This window comes from Penicillium longicatenatum (genome assembly GCF_028827895.1).
Source record: "Penicillium longicatenatum strain IBT 33135 chromosome Unknown contig_6_segment0_segment0, whole genome shotgun sequence".
NCBI lineage: Eukaryota > Fungi > Ascomycota > Eurotiomycetes > Eurotiales > Aspergillaceae > Penicillium > Penicillium longicatenatum.
The window spans coordinates 4,684,472-4,708,841 of NW_026643123.1; the positions used below are offsets into that span (position 1 = coordinate 4,684,472).

Here is a 24,370-nt window from a genome sequence, read left to right on the forward strand (position 1 = left end):
CTCATAATCATGTCGTCGGCCTCGCCATCCAAGGAGCCGGAAGTTGACCCCGAGGTTCAATCGGGCGAAGAGCAGGACCAAATGGACAAAGACCAGCACGACCCTTCGATGCAGGGACAAGGCGAGTTCGAAGTGAAAGAACAAGATCGGTGGCTTCCGATTGCAAATGGTTAGTTGCGTCTGCGTGCAGCCTCTTCTGTTGTTCTGATTTGCGCGTACCTTACTGCTGGCCAGTGCCGCCGGTTACTTTTGCTCTTCCCCGCCTTTCACTTTGCCCTTTCACAAACCCACCCGACTTGTCTTTACCTCTCGGGCTTTTGTTTTCTCAATCATGATGCCTTGACTTACTACATCGGATGATACCACTCACTACGGTCATCTATGTTCTTTTGGTCTCAGCTTGTCGCATTTTCTATCCATCTAGACTTGATCTCAACTTCAAGCTGATAATGATTAATTCTGACTTTATATCATTCTAGTTGCCCGTATTATGAAGTTGGCTTTGCCAGAAAATGCCAAGATCGCAAAGGAAGCTAAGGAATGCATGCAAGAGTGTGTGAGCGAGTTTATCTCCTTTATCACTAGCGAAGGTGGGTGTTCTTATTCCATGTGCTCACTTGTTTGACCAGTCATTGATCATTTATACAGCATCTGAGAAATGCCAGCAGGAGAAGCGTAAGACCGTCAACGGCGAGGATATTTTGTTTGCCATGACTTCTCTCGGTTTTGAGAACTACGCGGAAGCCCTTAAGATTTATCTTTCCAAGTATCGCGAGGTATGCTTTGCAGTATCCGCATCCGTTTAATGTGCATTCATTAATTCATATTCTAGACTCAGTCCGCGCGTGGTGAGAACCAGGGCCGACCAACTAGCAGCGGCTATGGCGCTGGCGGTGCCGCCCAGGGTCGCCCAGCCGGATTTCCTGAAGCTGCAGAGGGTGGTAACAACATCCTGAACCCTGGATTGGACCCATCAGAGGACGCTGCTGCGTATGGGTACCCTCCCATGGTGGGCCAGCCTCATAATGGAGCGGGCGGCGACACGTACTAGTGGCATTGATGAATGCCTTCGATCCATGTTGTCCTTATGGGTCCAAGAAACGACAGCGTTGGCGGTGTGCAGGCGTCCTTGAATTCTTCTCCAGGGTCTATTGGTACCCTGCAACTGGTCTCTTACTTGGGGTTACTTTATAAAGAACTTGTAGGGATGTTCCCTCAAAGCTTCGGGTGTCATTGAATCGAATACACTGTGCATGGAAGAAGGGGCTCTGGATCGGATTTTCTCGTATGGGTTTGATTGTTTTTGTCATAGTTTATCTTCTGTTCTGTTCTACCATGACGACATGAAGGATCCTTCCATTGAGGGTTTTTCGCCTGATGCTTTTTTGGAGTTATGCTGGGAATTTATAGGTGGAAATATGAAGTCGGCAACCTTGTACTTATGATGTCTTCTTCCAAGTCCCTTGGGGCCGAACAAACCCTGCGGTTATACTTCTCGCCAATCCCCGATAAGCCCTGCGTGCCATGATTGGCCATTTGCTTGCATATGGGCCCAATCCCACGCTACTGTAGATGTTTGATACACTATGTGTCTGTCAAGGCCCCCCTTATACTTGCCCCCTGGTATATGCTTCTTTGAAGCTTCTCTACCTCGTCTAGGGTTTCTCCAACTTTTTTTTCTATCTGTTACATAATCCGGCCGCCCACACAAAGTTCTCCGCATCCACGTGAGCTCCACCGGACCCGATCCCGCAGTCCTCGCTTTCCCGAACTTTTTCGCTTTCTCTGTCGCATAGATTGTTTCTTACCCTCGGCAATCGTGTTCTCGCCTCATAATGCCCTGAAACCGTCGACGTGGGCTTTTTTTCTCTAGAGAAGAATGCGGAGTTGTGGCCGATCTGCACCTAGGATGATGCCGATGGTCCTTCTACCATGTCCTCCGTCAACGATAACGCCTCTTCACCCGGGAGCGGCGATGGGGTGAGCAAGCGCAAACAGGGTAAGGATCCCAAGACCCCTTGACTAGTCTACGGAGGAACGCACAATATACTTCAATTTGTCTACTACCAACTTTAGAATGCTTTCGACTTCCAGATTGGACCTCGGATAATCAAGTAGATCATGAATTCGCTGACCGGTGACTCAAAATGCTTAGGCTCGGCGGCGTGCGTTCACTGTCACCGGCGCAAAGTCCGTTGTGATGCTCGAGTCGTCGGAACCCCCTGTACCAACTGTCGCACCTCTGGCAAAACCGACTGCCGTATCCACGAGAAGAAAAAACGTCTCGCAGTGCGTTCAATTCTTGATCCCGTTCCGATCCGATCTCGGCCTCTGCCGACATCTGATCATGCCGCCAACTCTATAACTTCAACCGGCACACCGCTGCCGCCAAGCTTTCCAACTGCATTTGGGGGTGGCTCTGCGCTTGCAGGCAATTCCCCGCAGCAAACCTTCTTGTCCAATGCCGCAGAGCCATTTCATCAAGGCCCGGATCTGTCACACGCCCAGGAGGCGCACACGGAGATGGAGCAACATCTTGTGAAATTGATTGATGAAGAAGAGTCCGGTCGAAGAGAAATCCAACGCGGCGTGCGTGCTTTCTACGTCGGCCATGAACATTCCAACATGTCATTCTTGATTCGCCAGCAGCGGGATCAGGACGACGATGTATACCATTTTGCCAGCAATGAAATTCCACGGCGCCAGATGAAGACCGGGCATGACCAGCTTCTCATGGATGCGCTCACTCTCCCTGAGCCAGCTTTGGCGGATGAATTGGTGCAATCGTATTTTACCTACGTCAATCCGGGATACCCAATTGTCGATGAGGATCTTTTCATGACGCAGTACCGAAATCGAGATCCTGCAGATCCTCCTCCAATTTTGTTGCTTCAGGCCATCTTGTTAGTTGGAGCCCATGTCACTCGCGGCAAGGCAGAACGCGATGCACTGAAAGAGATCTTTTTCCGCCGGACCAAATATTTGTTCGACAATCGCATTGAGCGAAACCGAGATATTCTGGTGCAAACAGCGCTGCTGTTGACTTGGCATTCCGATAGCGCCGACGATGATGTCGCCGCAGATGCCCACTTTTGGGTTGGCGTAGCTGCCCGGATCGCCACCGGCCTAGGAATGCATCGCAACCCGGTCTCGAGCCGTTTTGTCACCCGAGACAGGCGAATGTGGAGAAGAGTATGGTTTATCTTGGTCCAGTTCGATGTGATGGTATCTCTTTCATATGGTCGACCACAAGCTATGTAAGTCATTCGAATTTGACATTGACTGAAGGTGATACTGATATACTTCTCAAGAAACCTGGATGACTCTGATGTCTCACCCCTGACGCCTGCTGACTTTGAAAACTGTGGACCTCGTGTACAAGCCGAATTTGTCATTCACTTCACAGCGCTGTGCACTATGATTTCGTACCTCATACGGGATCGGTTCGGCCTTCGAGCTAGTGATGAGCGACGCAAAGCCGTTTTACAAGAGGCCGATGAATCTCTAGCGAATTGGTCGTTGAAGCTGCCTGACAATCTGCGTCTTCGAGCGTCGGATATGGACCCCTGGTCAGCCATGTTGCACCTCACCTATAACAACTTCCTCATTTTACTTCATCGGCCACATCCAAGAGCATCGGCGTATTCCGACGACTACGGTCCTCACGACGCAGAAATCTGTAGCGCCGCTGCTGGAGTTATTGCTTCCATCTTTGAGGAGCTCCGGCTTAATGATCGCTTGAAATTCTTATGGTACACTGGTGTCCATACCCTGTTCACGGCCATGATTCAAGTCCGTGTGGAACTTCGGTTCTCTAATCCAGTTCTTGCCATTAATGCATTGCGCCGTTTCGATTCCGCATCTTATTCGTTGCGAGAATTGGCCCAGTATTGGGTTCACGCAGGCACTATTTTGCGGCTCTTTGAAGATTCTAAGCGTCTTCAAGAGGATTTGCGCCTAGCAACTACCGACCGATCCAAGTCATATAACGCTGTTCCGCCTGTGAATAAAATGCCCATCACGGTATCCGAGGCTGCCGCAGCCATGCAAGCCGTGCATACTCCACGGCCCCTCTCCTTTGGCGTACCGACTCCAGAGTCCTCGCACACTCCAATGCAAGGCACACTGTCACCGCAGCCCGCCCCGCAGTTCGACAATTGGATTACCGCTCCTCTTCGACTCAATGTTGGTCCTATGGACAGAAATGATCCCTACGCAGCCAACATGCAGGTAGACCAAATGGATCAAACTCGTGATTATCCAGACTGGAGACAACTATTCTCATTTACCGATTCTGACCTCGCGGTGCCCATGGCTGGTGAGGGACTCCTCGAATTGGAAGACGAATGGCGGCAGATCTACTGGCAGGATACACCAATGGCAGATCTCATCCAAGATGGTAGTTGGCTTCCTGGGTAGCCTCTTACTCTCCGCAGCAGTGCCTGCAATTTTAAAGGATTCTGCGAGCACACAACTTACACCGCCCTTCCTCCACGAACTGCCTATTGAGCACGCTCACACTCCCTTTTACCTCCTCCCTCTTTTCTCCCTATCACCACGAACCCGTGACCTGACGACGAGATGAGATACGCAAGGCACGGATGACCGCAAGATTTACAAAAGCTTGATCACGATATCATGTCGTACACGATTACGTACAGCTTCTTTTCGATAGATTTATACACAATTGTTATTTAATTGGAAGACCTTAACAGGATTGACATTTGTTACCATTTCTTATAGCTTTACAGGGTTGACCTGCGGGTATATGTATGATACATATCGGAATGATTTACTCACCTTCCAGGATGATTCTATGCAGTGTACATAATAGTAATTCTCACGAAAATAGAAGATGAGATAAGGTCGCATCGTGCCTCAGCCAAATACGAACCGCTTCCAATTATCCGCGAGCTGTTGTACACCCCTCCGCAACTCCCAGCCCCGGACCTCACATACCTGACGAGCCACCTGCTCCAGTAAATCGTCCATTGACGGCCCAGCAGTGTGGAGATCACTCTCAATCAGAATACGGTCCTCCGGCAGCATCTTGACCACATCAACAACCTTCCCAGTCCCTGGCCCAGAGAAGTTAATCAGGCACGAGAAAGAGAAGTAAACATCAGATGGATTCGTCTTGTTCAAAAACTGCCGGAGTTGCTCAACGGGCCCAGAGTAAGAATGCATACAAATGCGCGGAGGAAACGGCAGTGGCGAGGACTCATGCATATCTTCGGCATCCTCATCTCCCGAGAGAGCCCCCTCCGCATCCCGACGTCTCTCTCGATCCCGTCGTGACATGAGCACCTTTTCATGTCCGGCCCATAGACCTTTCAATGTATCAAACACGGCTCCGTGTGCTTGTACACTGTGCACCGAGACCGCACGCTGCATCTCCCCGGCAAGCCGGAGCTGGGATTTCAGCACTGTTTTCTGATGCTCCATTTTCACCTTATACGGGGAGAGTCGTCGGTTCTCTCGAGATCCAGGCGTGAGCTGGTCATCGCGATTGTCTAGTCCCTCTGTTGTCCAGGGACTGGGGAGCCGAAACGATTTGTCCAGACCTATTTCCCCAACGAGGGCATAGGGAAACGATTCCAGTCTCTCCCTCGTCTCGGTGATAAGCTCAGAAAGGGGCTTTGGAGTTGGTAAGAATTTCAAAAATTCTGGATCCTCGGCTGGCGATGGTGTCAGGACTGCTGTATAATGGGCTTCTTTCTGCTCTGAAGATAGCTCTTGCGAGTTTATATTTGTCGTTTGGGTGTCATCTAGGATCTGGTGCGAGAACCATGGATGCCATCCAAAACATGGAATTATTCGGTCTGCTACCTCGGATGATTCGTGTTGTTTATTGATAGATTGGGTTATTTGATGCACCAGGTCTTGGTCTTCTGCTCGTGTGGCCATGACGGTCAGTGAGTGGGCCTTCATGTGTGGAATCATGGCGGTCGAGGCCATTGTGTCGGTGGGGTGGCAATGAGCATCGTGGATGCCGATATCCCAGGGGAACTCATGATCGGTTGACATGGTGCAGTGTAGGGAAGAGGGTAGTGTAGATCGAATGTTAAAGTTATTCTGAAATTGGCTCGGGATGACGTAAGTGGGGAATATCACATGCTATTTCTCCGCATTTTCATCCGTCGAGAAACAGTCGTGACTTCCTCTCCAGCTTTGACTTCAGTACCAGGGGGGTACGTATATCTGGATATTTGGATACCTACTGTAGGCTCATACCTGGGTAGGTATACAATGTACATATTGCCCCGGGAGCGTACTCTATACGGGTCAGCATTATGCATATATGCATATGCGTGTAGTTTAGACTAAGGTTATAAAGGCAGCTGCAACCCCCCCAGTGGTTCGTTCCTTCCGAACTCGTATTTTCCCTCCGGGGGAGTCCATACCATGTGCGGTTCCGTCTCATCACTTTTGGCGTTGCCGCTCCTATGTCTCATATCGATCCCCCTCATCTTCTCGGCATGGCTGACTCTCTCCATCGCCTTATTCACCCTTCTCTTGCGAGTGTCCGTGGTCTACCTTGAGGTAGGCTATGCGCTGATCGTCAACTTCTTTACACTTCCAGCCTCTGCCAACTCGTCTTCGTTTTTAACCTTTGCCCCCTCCGAATCACCAACGCCAGCAGCTGGCAATTCTCGAAGAAACTCGGCACATGGATTGACACAGCCTCACCGAACCAATGATGCTCTCTCATCACTTGGGTTAAATGGATTCCAAGATGACCATTCTACGCGTAAGAGCAAGAAAAGCTACGCTCGCAGTATGATCAAAGCGCATGATCTACCTACTGCACCATTGCCTGCGAATTTCATCGGTTTCCCCGTCAGCGGTGATAAGAGGCGGGATTTCGAAGGAGTGGGCGGTTGGCGCTCATACCCGGATGTTTCATCTCGAGCCTCAAAGCCACGCAGCATCCATTCTGGACAAGAAAAGCCTCTGAGCTCGTCATCCTCATCAACACATAGCCTCGCCGGCGAAATCGGCGTGGGTGAGGATATCGATGCTGATGAGCGTGCCTGGCTATCTCTAAACCATCGCCTGGAACTACCCTCTCGAGTCGTGACATTTGGACCAGGCTCCACGGCTCCTTCAAACGTGACAAGCCCTGTATATGGAGATTCTGTGAATGTCTCGTCCAATGCCCTTACGCCTTTGTTTTCGGCTGGCTCCTACGATGACCATGTACATTACCCAAGCGGGCGTAGGCACCATCATCGTTCTCATACCACTTCTGCTCTTACAACGTCTGATCTTCGTACGGGAAGCGGTCTTGCCTTGTCCTTATCTACAAGACCGGATCAATCGAGTCGTCCTGTTTCGCCTTCATCAATGCGACGTGCTCCTTATATGACTCCACAATCGTTTTCACCTTCACAAACACGACCGTCGATGCGCTCGCTTCCGGCTAGTAGTGCACCACATACCACAGGGCATATTTTGGCGGGCAGTAGTCATGGTGCTGGGGGTTACTTTGCCTTGTCACGACCTGGTGGAATGCCGGTGCCAAACTTTTCGACGGTCGTCAGTCCAAGCTCTAGTGGGCGTACCACGCCGGGTACGGAGGACTACAACTCGTCATCGCAGTTGACTCGCTTTATTGCGCATTATCCCACTAGCGTGAGACATCGAAGACGGAGTATCTCGGGTCCTCATGCGAGACGGCTTTCTATGGGCGACCGGCAGGCATGATAGCGTTACACTTGGATGAATCTGCTAACTCTGAATTCAAAGAATCAAGTACTACATAAGGGCCTAGGCAGAGTTGTATAAAGAAGATATCGTTTGAGATCTATGTCTAGAGAGAAGATGTACATACAATATGGAAATAAGCAACAGTGAACCGAAGTACCCACGCCAAATTATAAACTCCAAGCTGGGATCCTGGAATCCCAGCCCGCGCTCCAAATCTTAATATTCATCGAACATCATTAACGGGCATTTCACGGCAGAAAGACGCGTCGTGTCGTCAATGATGAAAATTTTGGTTCATGAAGAGGCCCTCTCCCGCTTATTAACATCCTCCATCTCCGATAAAACCACTCGGTTAAACTCTTCCCATCCGTCCAAGTACAAATGGTGTCCAGCTTTACTGATGACAACGACCTTTGCAGAGCCTTGGTCTTTCTGTCGTTCCTCTGGTGTAGCATCGGCCAGAACACGACGCTTCTCTTCTTCCAGACGAGCCGCAGCGGCATGGCCGCCCGATACGTCCATCCAGTCGTGATCACCGTACATTAAGACGACGGGCAGTCCATTTTCGCGTCGTGGCGCGGGGGTTTCAGTTGAAGCAGGGGCGGGTTCAGTGACTGGCGCATCAGCCGGGGTAGAGGTTTTAGCCCCGACTTTGGAAAAAATGGAGCATGAAGAAGATTCAGTAGTCGTTGATGTGGGAAGCGAGTTGCCAGAATTGATCATTTGTCGGCCCACGCCCTGGATACGGTGGATAAGAGGGCTGCGTGCGAATGCACCTGGCGCAAGAATGTATGCTAGTGCATACTCGCCACTTCCTCGAAGACTGAAAATCGAGTAAGAATAGTCATGCAGCGCTTTAGATTCCTCGGCAGGGAGGTGCGAAAAGCGGCGGGAGGTCCAACCGGACACGATTCGTGGTCCGAAAGGACCTGTCCAGCGTACAATGCTGAAGGGGGAGATGTTGGCTTCCCACAAGTATGCAAACCACTTGGGAAGAACCCGACGGGGTGGTTGATTCGTGGCCGCGGATTGCACTTCAGGGTTCCGACCTGTGATAAAGCTGCCTTCGCTGGTCTTTGGCACAGAGGCTGGCGTTGCAGTGATATCCCGTTGGTCCTGGGTCAGTTCGTTCGGGAGCGTGGAATCTGACGGCTCAGCTACGTCTGCAGTGACCGCATATGGGTCCTCGGGAATGCCAACAGGGGATGCGAGAATGAGCTTGTTGAGGTGGCCCGGGTACTTGAGGGCGTATGCGACGGCCATGTAACCACCCAAGCTGTGGCCGAGCAAGGTGAATCGATCAATCTTGCGCTTAATACGCCATTCTTCCAGGGCATCGACGAACCACGCTTCGGCTTCCCGAATAGCTTCTTCGCGCTCCTTGGCTTTAATCTTGAATGGCGGACGCGTGCTTCGACCCATGCCTAGCATGTCCAGCGCATGGAGCTGCCATCCCTTCAACCGGCTCAGTGGCTCGAAATTCTTGTAAAAGAAACCAAGTCCAGCACCATATCCATGCAGCATGACCAAATGCTGGTCAGCCTCTTCCCCAACCCTCTCTACCGAGAACTCGTTGAGGGCCCGATCTTTCCCGCTGAGCTCCACCATGCTGGAGCTCCACCGGCGGGGCCCATAGGGGTCATCTTGAGATTGCGTTGAAATCTCGCCTTGCTGGTTATGGTCTGCAGATTGCAGGCTGGCCGAGGAGCTTCCATTAGGGAAGTCTGATGTGTTACCAGTCTGGAGGTGGGTGGGGGGTTGGCGATGTAGATAAGGGAGGTAGGACAGAACCTTGTGTTCAGCTGCCGCCGCAGGTAGACGAGCCCACTAGAAAACCGAAAGGCACTTTAGCGAATCTCTCCAGGAGGGGTTGTTCTGGTAGACCACATACCCATTGGCTGAAGCCTTCTCTGTATCCCAACGGGAAGAATGCTGGGCTCGCAGCTTTCGCCCCAGCAGCAGCGCCAGCGGCATGTGGGAGGCGCTCGCGGCTCTGTGAGGGCGAGCCACGATTGCCATGCTCGCGGACATCTGCCTGCGACGTGTTAAGTGATTCGGACGCCATTGAGGAGGACTTGCGCCGCCCTATCGAGCACGTGGCAAAAAGTGCAGGGCGTGTTGTATAGACCCTCTGCGCTAACAGGGGAAGTCGTGTGAAGTTGTTTATACGAGTGCCAGACCGACAGGTGATTTCTGTCACTGGAAGAAATCGAGCCACGATGCGCATGGACAGAAGTGAGAAGAAGCCAGAAAGAAAAGGCGCAACCTTGGAACCCGGAGACAAATCGGTGTCGCCGCTTAACCCCGACAAGGCAACAAGTCAATACGCAATTAACCCCAGAAACCGGGATTCCGACCCGAGCCAAAATGGAAGTTGAGTTTTGTGTGGCAAGTTGATAAACAGATCTCAATCTGTATCCATATACCTCGGTATAGGTGGAGTATACAAGGGAAAGGCGGAAGGAGAAAAAGCAATGATGTCGCGATCTGCGGATACCCAGATTCCCTTTCCACTCCCGCCTTCTCCTCCCTCAAACACTTGCGATGACGAACGTATTGGGCCGCGTCGGCCGTTGATTCTAGGAAGTTCGCAGTGTCTTGTGTGTTTATTTCCATCATGACAACTTCCTTGGACCAGCTCGTCAAGGGCGCTCCAGTGCCTGAAGCCCGCGCCCCAACACCCGAGCCATTGACTTCTACACATGCTTCTTCCTCGCCACGGCCCTCAACCCCAGATCCACTAGCCTCTCTCCCCTCTTCGCCACCCCAGATCTACTTAAATCTTTTGATTCTCGAAGCGTCGCTCCGCGCACAGTACCTAGCTCTGCGCGAACGCCGCCGCCAAAACACGTTCTTCCTGCTACTCCTAGCAGCTTGGATTGCCTACTTTGTATATGCACTGTTCCTCCGCCCTCGAGAAGATGGCCGCGGAGTGGGTGGCTCGGTATATTGGGTAGTGGAGATGGGAGAAAAGGTCGCCCTGCTTGGTGGGGTGGTGACCGCGTTGTTAGTATGGGGAACAGGGCAGTGGGAACGTGGAATACGCTGGCCACGACGATGGCTTGCTGTTGCCAACCGCGGCCTACGCAACATGAATACTAAGATCATCGTGATACGTGGGCCTTGGTGGCAAGAACTGCTGTCCTACGTCTCATTCTTGTTCCCTTTCTCTGCACCCTTCTTCCCCTCACCTACTGGGAACTTTCATTTTGTTGAACGCCATCCCTCTGAAAAGCGCGGTAGTCGGCAGCACTACCAGCAATACTACAACGGTGGTGACAGCGAGTCAGGCTTAGTGGAGGAAGACCTCAGTGCTGGTGGTGACTATATCCGCCTTTTGCTACTGCCTAAATCGTTCTCCCCGGAATTCCGTGAGAATTGGGACGACTATCGCACCGATTTTTGGGAGAAAGAGAATGAGCGCCGAACTCAACTCCGTCATAAGTTGCGCGAGCGCGAGCGCCAGCTTGCTCAGGCCGAAGGTGGATGGTTTTGGCGAATTGGACTGGGCTGGCGCGCTTCGCAGCGCCGCCGTCTAGTCGCAGCGACCCTGCACCGGTCTCTTGATGCAGAACCCAAAATACGACACCAACATCAATCATCCGTCTCGTCGCGACTCAACCAGGACCACCGCGCATCTTCTCGCCGCCCTGAATCTACCCATTCCCGCACCTCGTCTTGCAGCCCCACTCCCGAGGACCGACCACCGTCCCGCTCTGGATCCGGTCGTCCCCGCCGCGGAAGCACCACCCCATCTATATCTGGCGCTGAGCAAAGCCCTCAGCAGCGGAAGCGAAAGGGCTCCAGGGCATCACGGCGTGGCCCATCGCCTCTCACACAGGCACAGGCCCGAGAGGGCGTGCGGATGCCATCGTTCTCTTCTGACGATTCGGGTATCACACCTATGACTGAGATTGAAAAAGACATTATACCAACTTCTGTATCTTAATTGAACCATGCTGTCTAGATTACGAGAAGCCGACTATGATATGTTTATACTTTGAATTCGGGGGGTTTTTTTTTTGCTGTCTCGAAACAGCGTTTTCCTCAGATCTAGAGTTCTATGCCAACTAATACACCAAGATAAACAGGCTCCAGAGGAGATAGGTAATTAGCCAACAGTACGGTCTAACGTGCATCTCATGATCAGGATCGCTTGAGTCATCTGATCAGAAACCCTCCCCCCCCCCCCCTTCGCCCGGAATGGCCATATTACGATCGTAGCCCATGAGCCCTTATGTCTGGGATCTTGATATCCCTGGTAACTAGGCTTCGACAAAGCACTCGTCCAATCTTCTATCCAAAGTCGGTTGAAAGGCGCTGGAGATATCCTTTACGTGAAAAGTTATTCTTGTCGATTCCTGAAAGAAAGAATTCAGCTTGTCCCTCTCTGCATCCACTTTATATCACATCATAAAGAATTTGAACAAAGCAAAAGGGCCATCGAACCGGCTTTTACCCAACAGACATTCCGAGATGATCCTTGGTGGCTTACATATGGTCAAGGATCGAGAACAAAGAGAGTTTTCCACCGACTGAATCATCCATGGATGCAAGATGTGCTATGACTCTTGTTGAAAATGCTGGATTGATTATATTATACACGTGTGAGACTGGACTTCAAACCACATCTTGCTATATCCCACATGTCCAACATGGACTGGGTTCAATTAGCCCAATATCCCTTTTTCGACCATCGCAAGTCCCCATCAGCCACACAGTGTGATGGCATCGCTCAGTCCCTAACTGGTGCCACGAACATCGTCCCAGTTAACAGTTTGAATACAAGGACCTATTCTGTCATCTGCAACGATTGTTCAACACTGCCGTTAGACCGCATCGTGGTCTTCCGAGAAGCAAACTCCAAGACTGAGCCCCTTGACTATATAGTCAAACTTGCAAAGGAGACTTATGGTCCTTTGGCGCCTGAACCCACATTTTACGATAGATTGGAGAGCACAAATCCTCCACTTTCTATCTACACTATGCCGTGTCAGCCTGGTATATCTCTTCTCAGTGCTCTACGCTGTCAAGTCAAGCTCTCACGGCAGCAAAAGGCCAAACAGGTTAGCTTTATTCGGGACGTAGCAAGGTATCAACCCTATCTGATTCATACAATTTTGTAATTTGAGACTGATCAATTTTCTAGATTCTTTGCTCTCTCCTGGTCGAACAATCAGATCATGGATCCCCCCGAACTACTCTATATCCGCCAAGCAGGCATCCGCCACCAACTCCGCCTATTCAAACAATTAGCACCCTTAGTCCTCCCGGTCCACTTGATCGATGAACTGATTCAGGTTTTACCTACCCTTTTCAGTGCCGAGTATCCCTCGGTCTTGACAAACGGGAACCTTTCCCTAACAAATATCGGCGTGGACGAGGCAACCTATGAAATATCAAATATCGTCGACTGGTCTCTAGTCAAGGTTCTGCCCTTCGGAATGGATCTGGATGTTTTGTTCTTGGTGACAGGATACATGGGGTCGAGGAACTGGAGAGATTACGAGTGTAAGCAATTCATGCTGGATTGCTTCTGGGATGAGTTTTGGGCGAGTGTGGAACCATCCGTTGATCGGGGAAGGGACAGGATCATTGCAGAAAAGGCTGCGCTGATAGGGGCGCTTTTGAGATATGGCTTAACTAGACGGGAGGATGGGGCTTCGGATAGTGAGGTTTCGGTTTCTGATCGGGATACTGCCTTGTTGAGGGCGTGGTTTGGGGTTACTGCATAGGGCTTTCAGCATTAGACTTTCCTTGTTGGTTCTTAGTAGACTAGTCTGTAGAAAGGTTTGGGTAAATTTTGGAGCTATCAATTCCTAGGTGGGGCTTTATCGTATTTGTTGCTTGATGGTTTGAATGGCTTATTGGGGCTCGTGGCTTGGGTGTGGCAGGTCAATCAATAGAAAGGGTCAAAGTTCTGGTTGTATTAGACATTGAAATGCATATATTCTTTAAGAAATTGATTCGTAAATCCCCTAGTCTGTCGACTCCATACTCCATACAAAGAGAACTATGATATCACCCCAATGCAACGACTAGAAAACATGCTCATAAGAAGGACCAGATGGCCCAGAATTTCCTGATAATACACCCATCCTAGGGCTTAGATTCGGTATACGTTGTCGTCATCCTCGACGAACCTATTCAAGTGGATTAGTCAAAGTTAACACATGTACTGATAGGGTAACTCACATCATCAGGTTCTCATCATTCATTTTCTGCAGAGCCTGAATAGCCTCGGGCCGTGGGAAAGCATGCGCAGCGCCACGGCTAGGTGATGTACGAATGGCTGTATTGACCTCGTTGATCAACTCGTCAACATTGGTCATGTCTCCATCAGTGAAGACACGAGTACCCATGAGAGGACCCAGAATTTGGCGGAAGAATGCATAGCGGTCAGGTGTGATGGGGTGGTCCGAGGAGGTGGACTGGGAGTTGTCGGTTTGCGACTGCACAAGCTGTGAGGCGGGATGGGAGGACGCCACAGACATCTGTGACTCGGTCTGCTGAGTGCGCGTCGCTTGGCTGCGAGAAGCACGGGGGCTAGCCGTGTGGAGACTCTGGCTCTCTTCCGCACCCGCAGTGCTGGCATCACCACGGGATCTGGTGGTGCGGGCTGGGGTGGCAGATGTCTGACCACGGTAAGGTGTCTCGTCATCGTCATCAAGCTCAGAGTCGCTCTCATCGTCGGAATCCTCGTCAAAGGTCTGCACCTTGCGGCGCTTACGGCGCCCATCGTCTTGCAACTCCTTGAACATGGCAAAGCGCAAGATGGCCTCGGCATTCTTAGCATCCTTCTCATCGACTCGGTTCGACAGGCGGGCCTTAGCGTGGGCGGTAGCCAAACGAATCAAGGTCTCAAGAGTACGAGGTGTGATGGGTGAGGTGCGACGCTGGTTGTTGGAGAGGTCGTCATTTCGGAGGGCGGAGTATACGGCGATAATGTGATCGGCAGCGCCCTTGGATAGCACAGGTTTGACTCGGGATTTGGCGTACTGGATGTACTTCTTAATGAAGGGGATGCTGATGATTTCCACGTTCTTGTTACGATTGCGGCCATTTGTAGGAATCATGCCACCGTGAAGCATGACGTTGAACTTTTCGAAGACCTCTGTGGGTTGATTGGCATCTTGACGGTCTTCGATTCCCACACCCAGAGTCTGATTGAGCTGCTCACGAACAGGGGCGCCTTCTTCCGTTCCGGGCTGGCGGTATCTGTGCATGCGGAGGACGTGCTCTGAAATGGTGCGGTCCTTGGCATCTTCGATGTCATCGGTCACAATGAAGAGCAAATCAAAACGAGAAAGAAGGGAGTCGGGCAGGGCAATGTTCTTGTGGGGGTCCTTGTGTACGTCATACTGGCCGTAGACCGGGTTGGCAGCAGCCAGGACACTGCATCGCGCATTCAGACTCGTGTGAATACCGGCCTTAGCGATGGTGACGGTCTGCTGTTCCATAACTTCGTGAATGGCCACACGGTCGACATCGCTCATCTTGTCGAACTCATCAATACAAACCACTCCACGATCACCCAGAACCATGGCTCCGGCCTCCAACCGGCGCTCTCCAGTCTCCTTATCGGAGGTGACGGCTGCAGTCAGACCGACACCAGATGAACCCCGACCAGTTGTGGCGATGGCCAACGGAGCAGTGTTGAGTACGAAACGAAGGAGCTGGGACTTGGCTGTCGAGGGATCACCAACCATAAGAATGTTGATGTCACCACGCAAGTGAGTGCCATTGTCCAAGTTCTTCTCCATACCACTAAGCAGCATGAGCAAAATGGCTTTCTTGATGTAGTCATGTCCGTGAATACTGGGTGCCAGAGATTGTGACAGCAATTCAAAAACATTCTTCTTCTTCGCAATCTTGTTGATGTTTCGAATGTCCGTGTCTGTAATGGTGGCCTGGGCGATACCTCCACCGGACTTGGATGAAAGTTGAATGATGTTGTTGGCCATCACAACTGTGCGGAATGTCGACGAGCCGGAGCTAGCATTGCGGTTTCCGAGAGACCGGTAAATTCCCACCAGCTGGATTCTGTCTCCTGGTTTGGCCTTGTCAACTAGATCGTCATCCAGAATAACGTCAACGCTGCGGGGTAGCTGGCCGGCCGGAGCCCGTTCGGGCATTTCTTGGATCGAGATAGACTGGTGGTCCATGTAGGTCGAGTAGCCGTATTCGGTGATAAGCTAGGCATACTTGTTAGACCAGCTATTATTGACTCTCGACCACAGATTTTCTACTCACGGGATTCTTATCTTCGTCCTCCTGAGGGTAGACATTTAAGCTTGTGGCACCGCTGGCGGTCATAGTCTGGTCCCGATACTTTCTGGCCAAAAAGCGATCCTTCTTCTCGCTGTAGTGAACACTCTGAATCACCTTGGGCCGGACCAAGGAACATTTCGTCACAATTCCTTCCAGGGAAACCATGCGGTTCAAGTGCTGGGATCCCAGTGTGCGTGGGTTGCAAGAAAATTCTCCAAAAGCACCAACATATGCGCAGTAGTAGTTCTGTTGGAAAGACCCGTTAGCAACCAAAAAAAACCCTGTCTTTATATCTCAGACACATACTACTTCATCCGCAGTTTCCTTGGCTGGCCTACCGGGCAAGGTCTTCACCACTTCTTTCAAGGCCCGGTCGAAGGCTTCCGAGTATTCAAAAGGGGAGGTGAGAAGCCTGTTTAAAAACAAGTTAGAAATTCGTAGGCGATACAATGAGTGGACTTGATATACTGACCCCTCGGCAAGCTCCCGGTTGTGTGCTCGGAGCTCATCAACGCTAACCTACGGGTTCATCAGTATTTCATCCCACAATTCCAGGGAGAAAATCAACGCACCGTCAAACGGCGCATTCCTCGATTCAGCATCACCACAATATCTGCTCGATAGCTAATTGAAACAGTCAGAATATTCACATATCATTTTCGTTTCGATTAACGGACCTGCGCGCCCGTGCATCGCCTAGATAAAAAAACCAAAATGTCAGCTCAAAGCTCCAGAATAATCCAGTATTCCGATGATACTTACTGGGATCAAGGAATTCAATGGCAGCACGCACGCGATCCTGCGCGGCCTCATCTCGTAATTGAACGCCTTCCATGGTGTCAGGGGGGTGTCTGGTGTGGTTGTGTGAAGCACCCGAGTCGAGGAGGTTGGAAGGGAAAGATGGGAAGTGCGTGGATCCCGATCGGGTAAAATTGAAACGCGTGAACAACACTGGCACGCGTTCGCGTTCGCTTATGTCATCGGCGCGGGGCCGTCCTAGTTATCCATGGGTTCCTTAATTGTTTCTACTATACGAAGTAGTTCATCAAAATAACCTAGCTCTTAAGGTTTAAGGTATTTTTTAAAGGTCTGCATCTAATCAATTATAACTATCTAGGTAAATACATGGAAATGTTCCAATATTGGGATGGGTTTGCAACTGATTGTATGCAAAAATGGGGTGTTGTACATTGGATCTATACAAATGGTGTAGTATACATGAACAGGCTCAAAATCAAGGAATAAATATATACATGAGAGAAAGGTTGTCCAGATACCTCTTCTCTGGGTGTTTCATACCGGCGATGTGGTCGTATGAGACCATTCTGAGGACTCGGGCCGTTAGAAGTCAGTCTCGGGCCGGTTGAAAAGATTCAGTGGTTTGCCCTGCGATCGGGTGCTGTTAGATGGCCGTTTTCTCAAGACGCCTGGTCTCGTTGCCTTCATAGATTTGCCTGTGTAGCGGTCTTGGCTTTGCAAGTCAAGTAAATTTGCCGGAGAGAGAATACCGTCCCACCCTTCTTGGCTGAGTGCTGCACGCTCGTGGTATTGTTTGACAACGTCTGTTTTTTGATTGTGCTCGTCTGGTGTCTGCGCGGACTTGTTGGTAACTTCTTGTTGCTTATCATCGTTCACATCGATCTGCTCGACCCATTCGACTATTTCAACCTCATCCACCTTACCCTGGTGGACGAAAGTTGCACGTTTGGTCCGACCCCCAGGCCCAAGGACACCACCAGGGGCGGAGCCTAAAGCAGAGGGCAACGGCGCCTTATCATGATCTGGTTGCTCTCCACGCTGTCGAAGAACAACACCCTGGATCCTGTCGCGCAGGTAAGGCATTTTGATGATGGCATCAAGCGTCCTCGGTGCTGTATTAGACAATTTGTCGAGCTCATGACTGCCTTTCACAATGGTTGCGCTCCGAATGCGTTCCCAGGCAGCAGCAAGGTGAATAATCATATTGTATGTGGGCTGCATGTAATCTGGAGACACGTGCTTCCAGTACTTTGCCGCCTCCTTCCCGAGGTAACGGCCAGACTGTAGGGGTGTGCGCTTGTCCTCAATCAGGGATAAAGTCCTCGGGGTCCCGCAAGGCTTCAGCGATTGGCCTCGGATAAGTCGATTCCATCCAGGCCAGTGAGGCATGAAGTAATCCTCAAATATCCGGAATGCTTCGAGTATGTGATCGAACTTAACGGAAACCGCAAGCATCTGCACAAGGGTGGACCGATTGAAGGTTGACAATTCAAAGCCAGCTGCCTCGACCTCGGCCACGACTTCAACCATTTGTTCGGGCTTGTGCTGGTGAGCCAACGACTGCAAGAAAAGAGAAAGGGTTCGAGAAAGTATGAAGCGGCGTGAATGGATGATCTGATTATTTTGCTTGTCGGATGGATCGTTGGGAACAATTTCACTCTGATCATGAGCAGAGGAATCAGAGATGGCACCTGGAATCGATGCCGAAGGCTTGAAGATATCAAGAACTTTTACTCGGCTAGCTGTCTTGATTGCACTTGAAAAGGCAAGTTGCCAACACTCACCCACTTCTTTGTACTGTTCGGCGTTGAGATGCGCAGACATCATAGCATTTACAAGGCGAAGTGGAGCAGAGAAAGAGCCTGAACCTTGTGCGCTCGTAGGTGCCATGCTAGACAACTGTCGCTGGTAAAGTTCACGGGCCATAGATATCGCACCAGTTGCGCCGTACTCCTGGATAAGGTACTCATAATGCCAGGTACCAAAAGCCTTTGCTAGAGACTCCGTTCGACCTTTGGATGAATGAAGCATGCTTGCGAGCGCAGTTGTATCACATCGGGATATTGACTCGATAAGCAGTATCTCGAGAGTCTTAATGCGCTTCTCAGCATTAGCAGTTTTTTCATCTTTTCGGTCTTTTCGGTTAGGTCTCTTCGTCCAGTGGTCGGGTGGTATTTCTGCTTCAAGGTTCAAAAGACTGGACTCCAAACCGGAATGATTGAATCGCTCAAGCATCTCACGAAATATGACCTTGACCATCGTAAATTGTCGGGTTTTGATATATCCAAGAATTAGGATAGCATAGTGAAGCTCCGTCGCTTGCAAGACCCCTCGCTTGTGGTTTCGCCTTAGGGCCATGCGCGCCTGATCAGGTTCGCTCACCAAAACCAGGCGGAGCAGGTCAGTCGCATACGTTATCTCATCTGGCCGTAACCCAGCTTCTCGCATAAGAGAGCACACTCGAAAGAAGGAGTGGTGGTCAATCCTGAACGCATATTGCATCAGAAGTGCGTTCCACATCCGCATTGGGGAACCCTCCACATTGAGCTTTAAGCACGTTGTCGCAAGCTTTTCGGCTAAGTCCAGACGGCCGTTGCTGATGTATGCTTGAGCAACTGTGCTGAGCATCGCCATTGTGACGGTTACCCGCTGCTTCTCTGCCTCGCGGAGCAGCGCGCGAACACCACCAACATCTCCTTTATTAGCACATACTCCCATCATGATGCCAAATGTGTGGGAGTCGGGTCGCATTTTAGCCCGAATCATTTTGGAAAAATGATAGAAGGCGCCTGCCGAATCATCGTTGTTTGCATATGCGGTGATGAGGATATTCCAACACACCGTGTTTGGCTTAAGATGAAACTCCTCTGCCAGCCTTCGGAATTGATTGACGGTCCCCGGAACATCTCCCACACTCGCGTGGGCATATAAAAGTGGAGTCACCAGTCGGCGGCTCTTTGGCTTGCCATAATCTGCCACAAGCTTGTCAAATATAATGTTGACTTGGGACACATTTCCAGAACGACCGAAGAGATTCAAGACGTCTCTGTAGGTCTGCATTGATGGTTTCCCATGAAAGTGAGCGACTTCACCAAGGAAATACTGGATACTCTCGGTCAATTCGAATTTGACGAGAAGTTCCAATTGACGGTTCCAAAGCTTTTTCGAAAGGCGCTGTTTTGGATCGCGATCAAGGAAGGCCCGCAATTCTTGGTAGAAGATGATTGATCGGGCAAAATCCAATTGCTTCGTTGATGATTGAAGGGATTCCATGATGTTGACATGGTGTTGCAGAGTCATGATTTTCAAATCATCAGACACCTGTATGAGAGGGATCAGAATATTCATCGAAGTACCTGTGAGCAACTCAGAGGATTTTGAAATGCGTGTTAAAAATGATTGCACAATGTCTCGGCGGAGAGATCCTTGAGCAGTGACCTCACTTGCTTCGTCTTTAGCATAGACTGCCAACGCAAGTACGTATTCAGGGAGTTTCGGGTTCAGCGAAGCGGGTGATAGGATTTCTTGTTTTTCTTTTCTTTTCCCGTGAAAAGACTTCCACTGGGAATGAAAGGTCCATATCTTCTCTGCGTTGGCCCAGTCACGACGGTTCACGAAGTATGAAAATGCCAATGTAAAACAAAAATCGGCATTTTCCCTTGCAACGGCCATTTCACAGATTCGCACCAGATTCTCGGGCTTTCCGCAACGAAGCTGGGATTGGATGATCTGGTGAAAATGGTCATGGGTACATTCTTCCAGTGGCAGATCTTGGAAAAGATTCCATGCCCGCTCCGCATCTGCGGCTTTCTCTGACAAGCTGAAAAAGGCACAAAGTGAAGCACGAGCATTCAAGGGACGCCCAGCTGCGAGGTAGAGCACCCAGGCCCTGTCGGGTGAAGAATCCTTTTCTGGCGATTTCAGAAATTTCATAAGATCATCAAATGACCTTTTGTCTTGGATGCTAACATCTTTTATATCCTGTGGCAAAGGTAGCCGGTGTGCCTTTGGCTCCTCTTGAGGGTGTTGCTGAAGACTGGAGGCTGCAGGATTTACCACTTTCGCCGTTATGGGTTCGATGCTCGCATCTGCCATGTCCTGCTGCAAAGGTCGCTCGCGTGATTTGGGCTCATAATGAGGATTTTGCTGAAGACTTGAGGCTTCCGAGGCATATGTCCTTCGGGGGTTGGCGAGTGTCCTTTTCCTCCGACGCAATCCCGGTCTCCTGGGCAGACGAGATGCCCGAAGAGCCACAAATTCTTGTGTCTTCTGGGGATATAGAAAGTCAAGGAACGGGGAGACGGTTTCGTTTGCGCTTAAACTTCGATATGGAGGATTGGGAACGGACGACAAGTGCTGACCCGGTGGCTGCGTGAGGGCTAGAAACCAGTGGGCGGCGTCTCTTCCTGAGGTATTGTACTTCCAGAAGTGATGACACAAAGACCTTCTGGTTCGTATGGCGCCATTAGGATCTCGAAAGAAACGCCGACCCGCGGTCTCCAAGCCGCTGGCAGCACGTTCGAGCATTACCCCCGATCGTCGCTGCTTCGAACACTGAAATCACCGATATTGATATACAGCCTGCATCATATTGTACCCGAGTTACCTATTGGTTCAAAATGGAAGTCAGTCGCCAATTCTGCTGAGGTTTTTCTTTAGATGCGAGCGATCAAACAAGCTGTTTGGAAAGCATCTTGACCTACCCGGATAAAAAGAGAACGCGAGCCACTCTGCAGGAAGGTTTCGGGTCTTGGCCTTCGCGTACTGTAGCCAATGGTGACACTATGTAGAGGCCGCTGATTGCCGAATACCAGCCTACCAGTGAAGGGAATGGAGGGAAAGCAGAGAAGTTGAAGCTTCGGCAACAAAAGATTTGGCGTTGGAAAAAGCCGGGCATGTTGGCCCATAATCCTCTTTTGCCCACCGCCTTCGTCGCAACCCACCAACCTGTCTTCCATTTGGTGGCTGATTATCTCCCCAACCAGATTGCCACGACAAAAGAAATGGAGATCACTGACTATATCTTCAAGGAGCGAGAGGAGGTGCTCCTTGTTGGGGATTACAATGCCTATCGGGCCCATGCCACTCGGAAGTTGCACAAACTCCGCAAGAAGCTGGGTCAGGCCACTGCCAAAGGCCGCAAGTACACTGCTAAACCAGCTGTGACCCCTGAGAACGTTGGAGACAATGTGGCGTATGAGATTCTATTTACTTCCATTTCCTTTGCATGATACTGACTCCTTTCGCTGTACATAGATATGTGCACCTTTTGCTTCTCGGGTCCGAACGAGCATGGGCGCAAGCCATGCATATGAAATCGACACACTCTGCAGACCCATCGGCCAAGGGAATCTCTGGTGCTGCTCGACGTCATATCATTTCACGGCTGAACAAGGCGACTGGCTACGCACAGCACCTTGTCTCCCTACTCCATGAGCAATCGGTCTCTTGTGCCAGTGACATCGACGTTCTTGAGGCTCGTGCTTACCTTGCCACAATCTCCGGTGCTTTGTGCTTGGAAAAGCGTAAATGGGAACAATGTCTTCATGACTATGCTATCGCAAGAGTTATCTACACGGCTCTTGGACAGCAAGTCAAAAAAGATGCCTTCCGAGACCTTCTTACCGGAACTGTTGACCCGAGCCTGCGCTACGCCGCCTATCAAATGAAACTCCCCCGCTCTAAACCTACCTCGTCTCTAGCGATTGAATTTTTCCCCTCCAACTCCGAGATTCGATCCGAGGTGGAGAAGTTCGACCCCTCTTGCCTTGCCGAGGAAGCAGCAGGAACACGGCGAACCGCCGAAGGTGAGGTACAGAAACTACCCGAGTCTGTTACCTGGAGATCCCGTACAGTACCTTTGGAGGATGCATCGATCTCCCAAGCATTGGCCGCAGCCTCCGCTGCGGAAGCTCTGCTCGCTACTTGGTTGACTGAGGCAGGGCGATCTGCCACAGCCAAGGACCAAGCTGCTGCGTACGACAATGTGATCATTGCCAGCCAGGATGCGGTTGATGCGACCAAGACCGCCATTGATGATCTAGCCAGTGAAGGTGTGGATGCTGGAGACAAGAGAATGCAGGCTTTGCAGATTACTCGCACTTCGGTCAACTATAGTTTGATCGGATGGCGAGTTGGCCGTAATCGCGTGCTGTGCGGTGGAAAGGATGGCCTGACTTTTGAGGATGAGCAGGTCTCTGCCAACAAGAAAACCTCGAAGCAGAATAGCGGCAATGGCAAGAAGCTGAACCGAATCCGTGAACGGGTGGTGCTATATGACTCGACCCTGCAAAGCTTGGATTTCATCCTCGAGTTGCCCGGTGTTGCCGCCGATTCGGCCTTTGTTCAGGATCTCGAAGCAAAGCGAAGCTACTTCCGCGCTCTCAGGTATGGCTTCCACCTGTGACATCTTTCATTGAGTATTCTTGACTAACTTACCTTTCGTTCAGATGCCTGGCCTTGGGACGCTCTCATGCCGTTCTTGGCAAGCCTACTGAAGCGTTAGCACTCTTTGCGCACGCCTTTGATCTTGTCCGGTCTGAGACGTCACTATCCTCTATTGATTCCGAGGGGCCTCCACGGCTGAACGTTTCTCGGGTACAAGTGAGTGCCTTGACGACTACCCTCCAGGAATTGGTTGCCCAGTATCGTGGTCTTGCAACACTGGAGCGATTCGATACCAACTCTGGCGCATCCCAACAACGACCTCTGGTTGAGCGCCTGCAACAGTTTGCGCCGGAAACTGACCTGAAGAACTTGGTTCCATACCCGCCGCAGATGCAGCCTGTTCCTGTGAAGCCCCTCTTCTTGGATGTGGCATGGAACTACATCGATTACCCACGCAGCACGAACGCGACTGCGAACCCAGACTCGGCGCAAGCAGCTGCTCCTGCGCCCGAAGAGAAGACGAGTCGGGGTTGGTTTGGCTTCGGTCGGTCATAAAATCCACACCCATATTCATAGTCAACCTCATTTCTTGCAAATTTCACCCATCATACATATCCGTATTTCCGTATATCAGGGGGTCCCCTTATCGTGCACGTGCCACTCAAGCCCTGATTCCGCGGCCAATCAGCGGCAACGGAATAAAAGTAGCCGAGTCAGGCTATGGTTGAATCTGATGACCATAAGTCAAAGATCATGCATTTGCATTAAAATTACGGAGCGTAATACTCTTCCTAATAGTATTGCACGTCTGTTGCGGAGTAGGAAATGCCGATGTTTGTTGGAATTTTGCTGGGGAACAGCTGTGATAGGATCTACTCCGTACTGCGAGGTAAAAAAAAAAAAAAAAAAAAAAAAAGATTTTTCCAAGGTTCTTACTTGCATATGGGAGTAAAGAGTATTATGAGGCGACAAGATGATTCGAAAAGATAGGGCAATAATAGGACTGCGAAGTGCATCAGATCAATGTACAAAGTACAATATATTAATCAATAATCATGCCATAGCAACCATGAGATGTGGGACAGCGCGCGCATCCGGGCCCCGGAGTGGAAATTGGCGGCATTATTGGCGTTCCCGCCCCTGACCAATTTCGATTTCGATTCTTCCCCTCTCCACTCCTTCAGTCTCCGAAGTGTGCGCGGGATTCCTCTTTTCTTTTTGATCTTAAGAAAATCCGAAGAAA

At 50.6% G+C, this 24,370-nt stretch overlaps 10 protein-coding genes across 10 annotated transcripts; 6 read left to right on the forward strand and 4 right to left on the reverse strand.

The window, feature by feature from the left end:
- Positions 1–9: 9 nt before the first annotated feature.
- N7484_009942 (nuclear transcription factor Y subunit beta) lies at positions 10–1,051 on the forward strand (the record flags this gene model as incomplete). The annotated part of the gene is made up of 4 exons (XM_057120329.1): positions 10–169; positions 480–590; positions 649–776; positions 833–1,051. The coding sequence occupies 4 exons, from the start codon at positions 10–12 to the stop codon at positions 1,049–1,051; spliced, it is 618 nt and encodes a 205-aa protein (XP_056969884.1).
- An 881-nt stretch (positions 1,052–1,932) lies between these two features.
- N7484_009943 (Zn(II)2Cys6 transcription factor) lies at positions 1,933–4,419 on the forward strand (the record flags this gene model as incomplete). Its single annotated transcript, XM_057120330.1, has 3 exons — positions 1,933–1,999; positions 2,156–3,257; positions 3,312–4,419. The coding sequence occupies 3 exons, from the start codon at positions 1,933–1,935 to the stop codon at positions 4,417–4,419; spliced, it is 2,277 nt and encodes a 758-aa protein (XP_056969885.1).
- A 459-nt stretch (positions 4,420–4,878) lies between these two features.
- On the reverse strand, positions 4,879–6,027 carry N7484_009944 (TatD family hydrolase; the record flags this gene model as incomplete). Its single annotated transcript, XM_057120331.1, has 1 exon — positions 4,879–6,027. The coding sequence occupies one exon, from the start codon at positions 6,025–6,027 to the stop codon at positions 4,879–4,881; it is 1,149 nt and encodes a 382-aa protein (XP_056969886.1).
- A 378-nt stretch (positions 6,028–6,405) lies between these two features.
- Positions 6,406–7,707, forward strand: N7484_009945 (uncharacterized protein; the record flags this gene model as incomplete). The annotated part of the gene is made up of 1 exon (XM_057120332.1): positions 6,406–7,707. One exon carries the CDS (start codon positions 6,406–6,408, stop codon positions 7,705–7,707), a length of 1,302 nt encoding a protein of 433 aa, XP_056969887.1.
- Positions 7,708–8,004: 297 nt separating this feature from the next.
- On the reverse strand, positions 8,005–9,775 carry N7484_009946 (putative alpha/beta hydrolase; the record flags this gene model as incomplete). The annotated part of the gene is made up of 2 exons (XM_057120333.1): positions 8,005–9,537; positions 9,602–9,775. 2 exons carry the CDS (start codon positions 9,773–9,775, stop codon positions 8,005–8,007), a joined length of 1,707 nt encoding a protein of 568 aa, XP_056969888.1.
- A 552-nt stretch (positions 9,776–10,327) lies between these two features.
- On the forward strand, positions 10,328–11,659 carry N7484_009947 (Spo7-like protein; the record flags this gene model as incomplete). The annotated part of the gene is made up of 1 exon (XM_057120334.1): positions 10,328–11,659. The coding sequence occupies one exon, from the start codon at positions 10,328–10,330 to the stop codon at positions 11,657–11,659; it is 1,332 nt and encodes a 443-aa protein (XP_056969889.1).
- Positions 11,660–12,356: 697 nt separating this feature from the next.
- Positions 12,357–13,445, forward strand: N7484_009948 (uncharacterized protein; the record flags this gene model as incomplete). The annotated part of the gene is made up of 2 exons (XM_057120335.1): positions 12,357–12,802; positions 12,860–13,445. The coding sequence occupies 2 exons, from the start codon at positions 12,357–12,359 to the stop codon at positions 13,443–13,445; spliced, it is 1,032 nt and encodes a 343-aa protein (XP_056969890.1).
- A 371-nt stretch (positions 13,446–13,816) lies between these two features.
- N7484_009949 (MCM DNA helicase complex subunit MCM3) lies at positions 13,817–16,843 on the reverse strand (the record flags this gene model as incomplete). The annotated part of the gene is made up of 8 exons (XM_057120336.1): positions 16,744–16,843; positions 16,659–16,677; positions 16,554–16,605; positions 16,454–16,500; positions 16,288–16,393; positions 15,964–16,227; positions 13,906–15,905; positions 13,817–13,853 (listed from the first exon to the last, which is right to left on the reverse strand). The coding sequence occupies exons 1-8, from the start codon at positions 16,814–16,816 to the stop codon at positions 13,817–13,819; spliced, it is 2,598 nt and encodes an 865-aa protein (XP_056969891.1). The 5' UTR covers positions 16,817–16,843.
- A 479-nt stretch (positions 16,844–17,322) lies between these two features.
- On the reverse strand, positions 17,323–21,267 carry N7484_009950 (putative translation regulator (Cya5); the record flags this gene model as incomplete). Its single annotated transcript, XM_057120337.1, has 1 exon — positions 17,323–21,267. One exon carries the CDS (start codon positions 21,265–21,267, stop codon positions 17,323–17,325), a length of 3,945 nt encoding a protein of 1,314 aa, XP_056969892.1.
- A 476-nt stretch (positions 21,268–21,743) lies between these two features.
- On the forward strand, positions 21,744–23,682 carry N7484_009951 (signal recognition particle subunit SRP68; the record flags this gene model as incomplete). The annotated part of the gene is made up of 3 exons (XM_057120338.1): positions 21,744–21,934; positions 21,997–23,127; positions 23,190–23,682. 3 exons carry the CDS (start codon positions 21,744–21,746, stop codon positions 23,680–23,682), a joined length of 1,815 nt encoding a protein of 604 aa, XP_056969893.1.
- Positions 23,683–24,370: the final 688 nt, after the last annotated feature.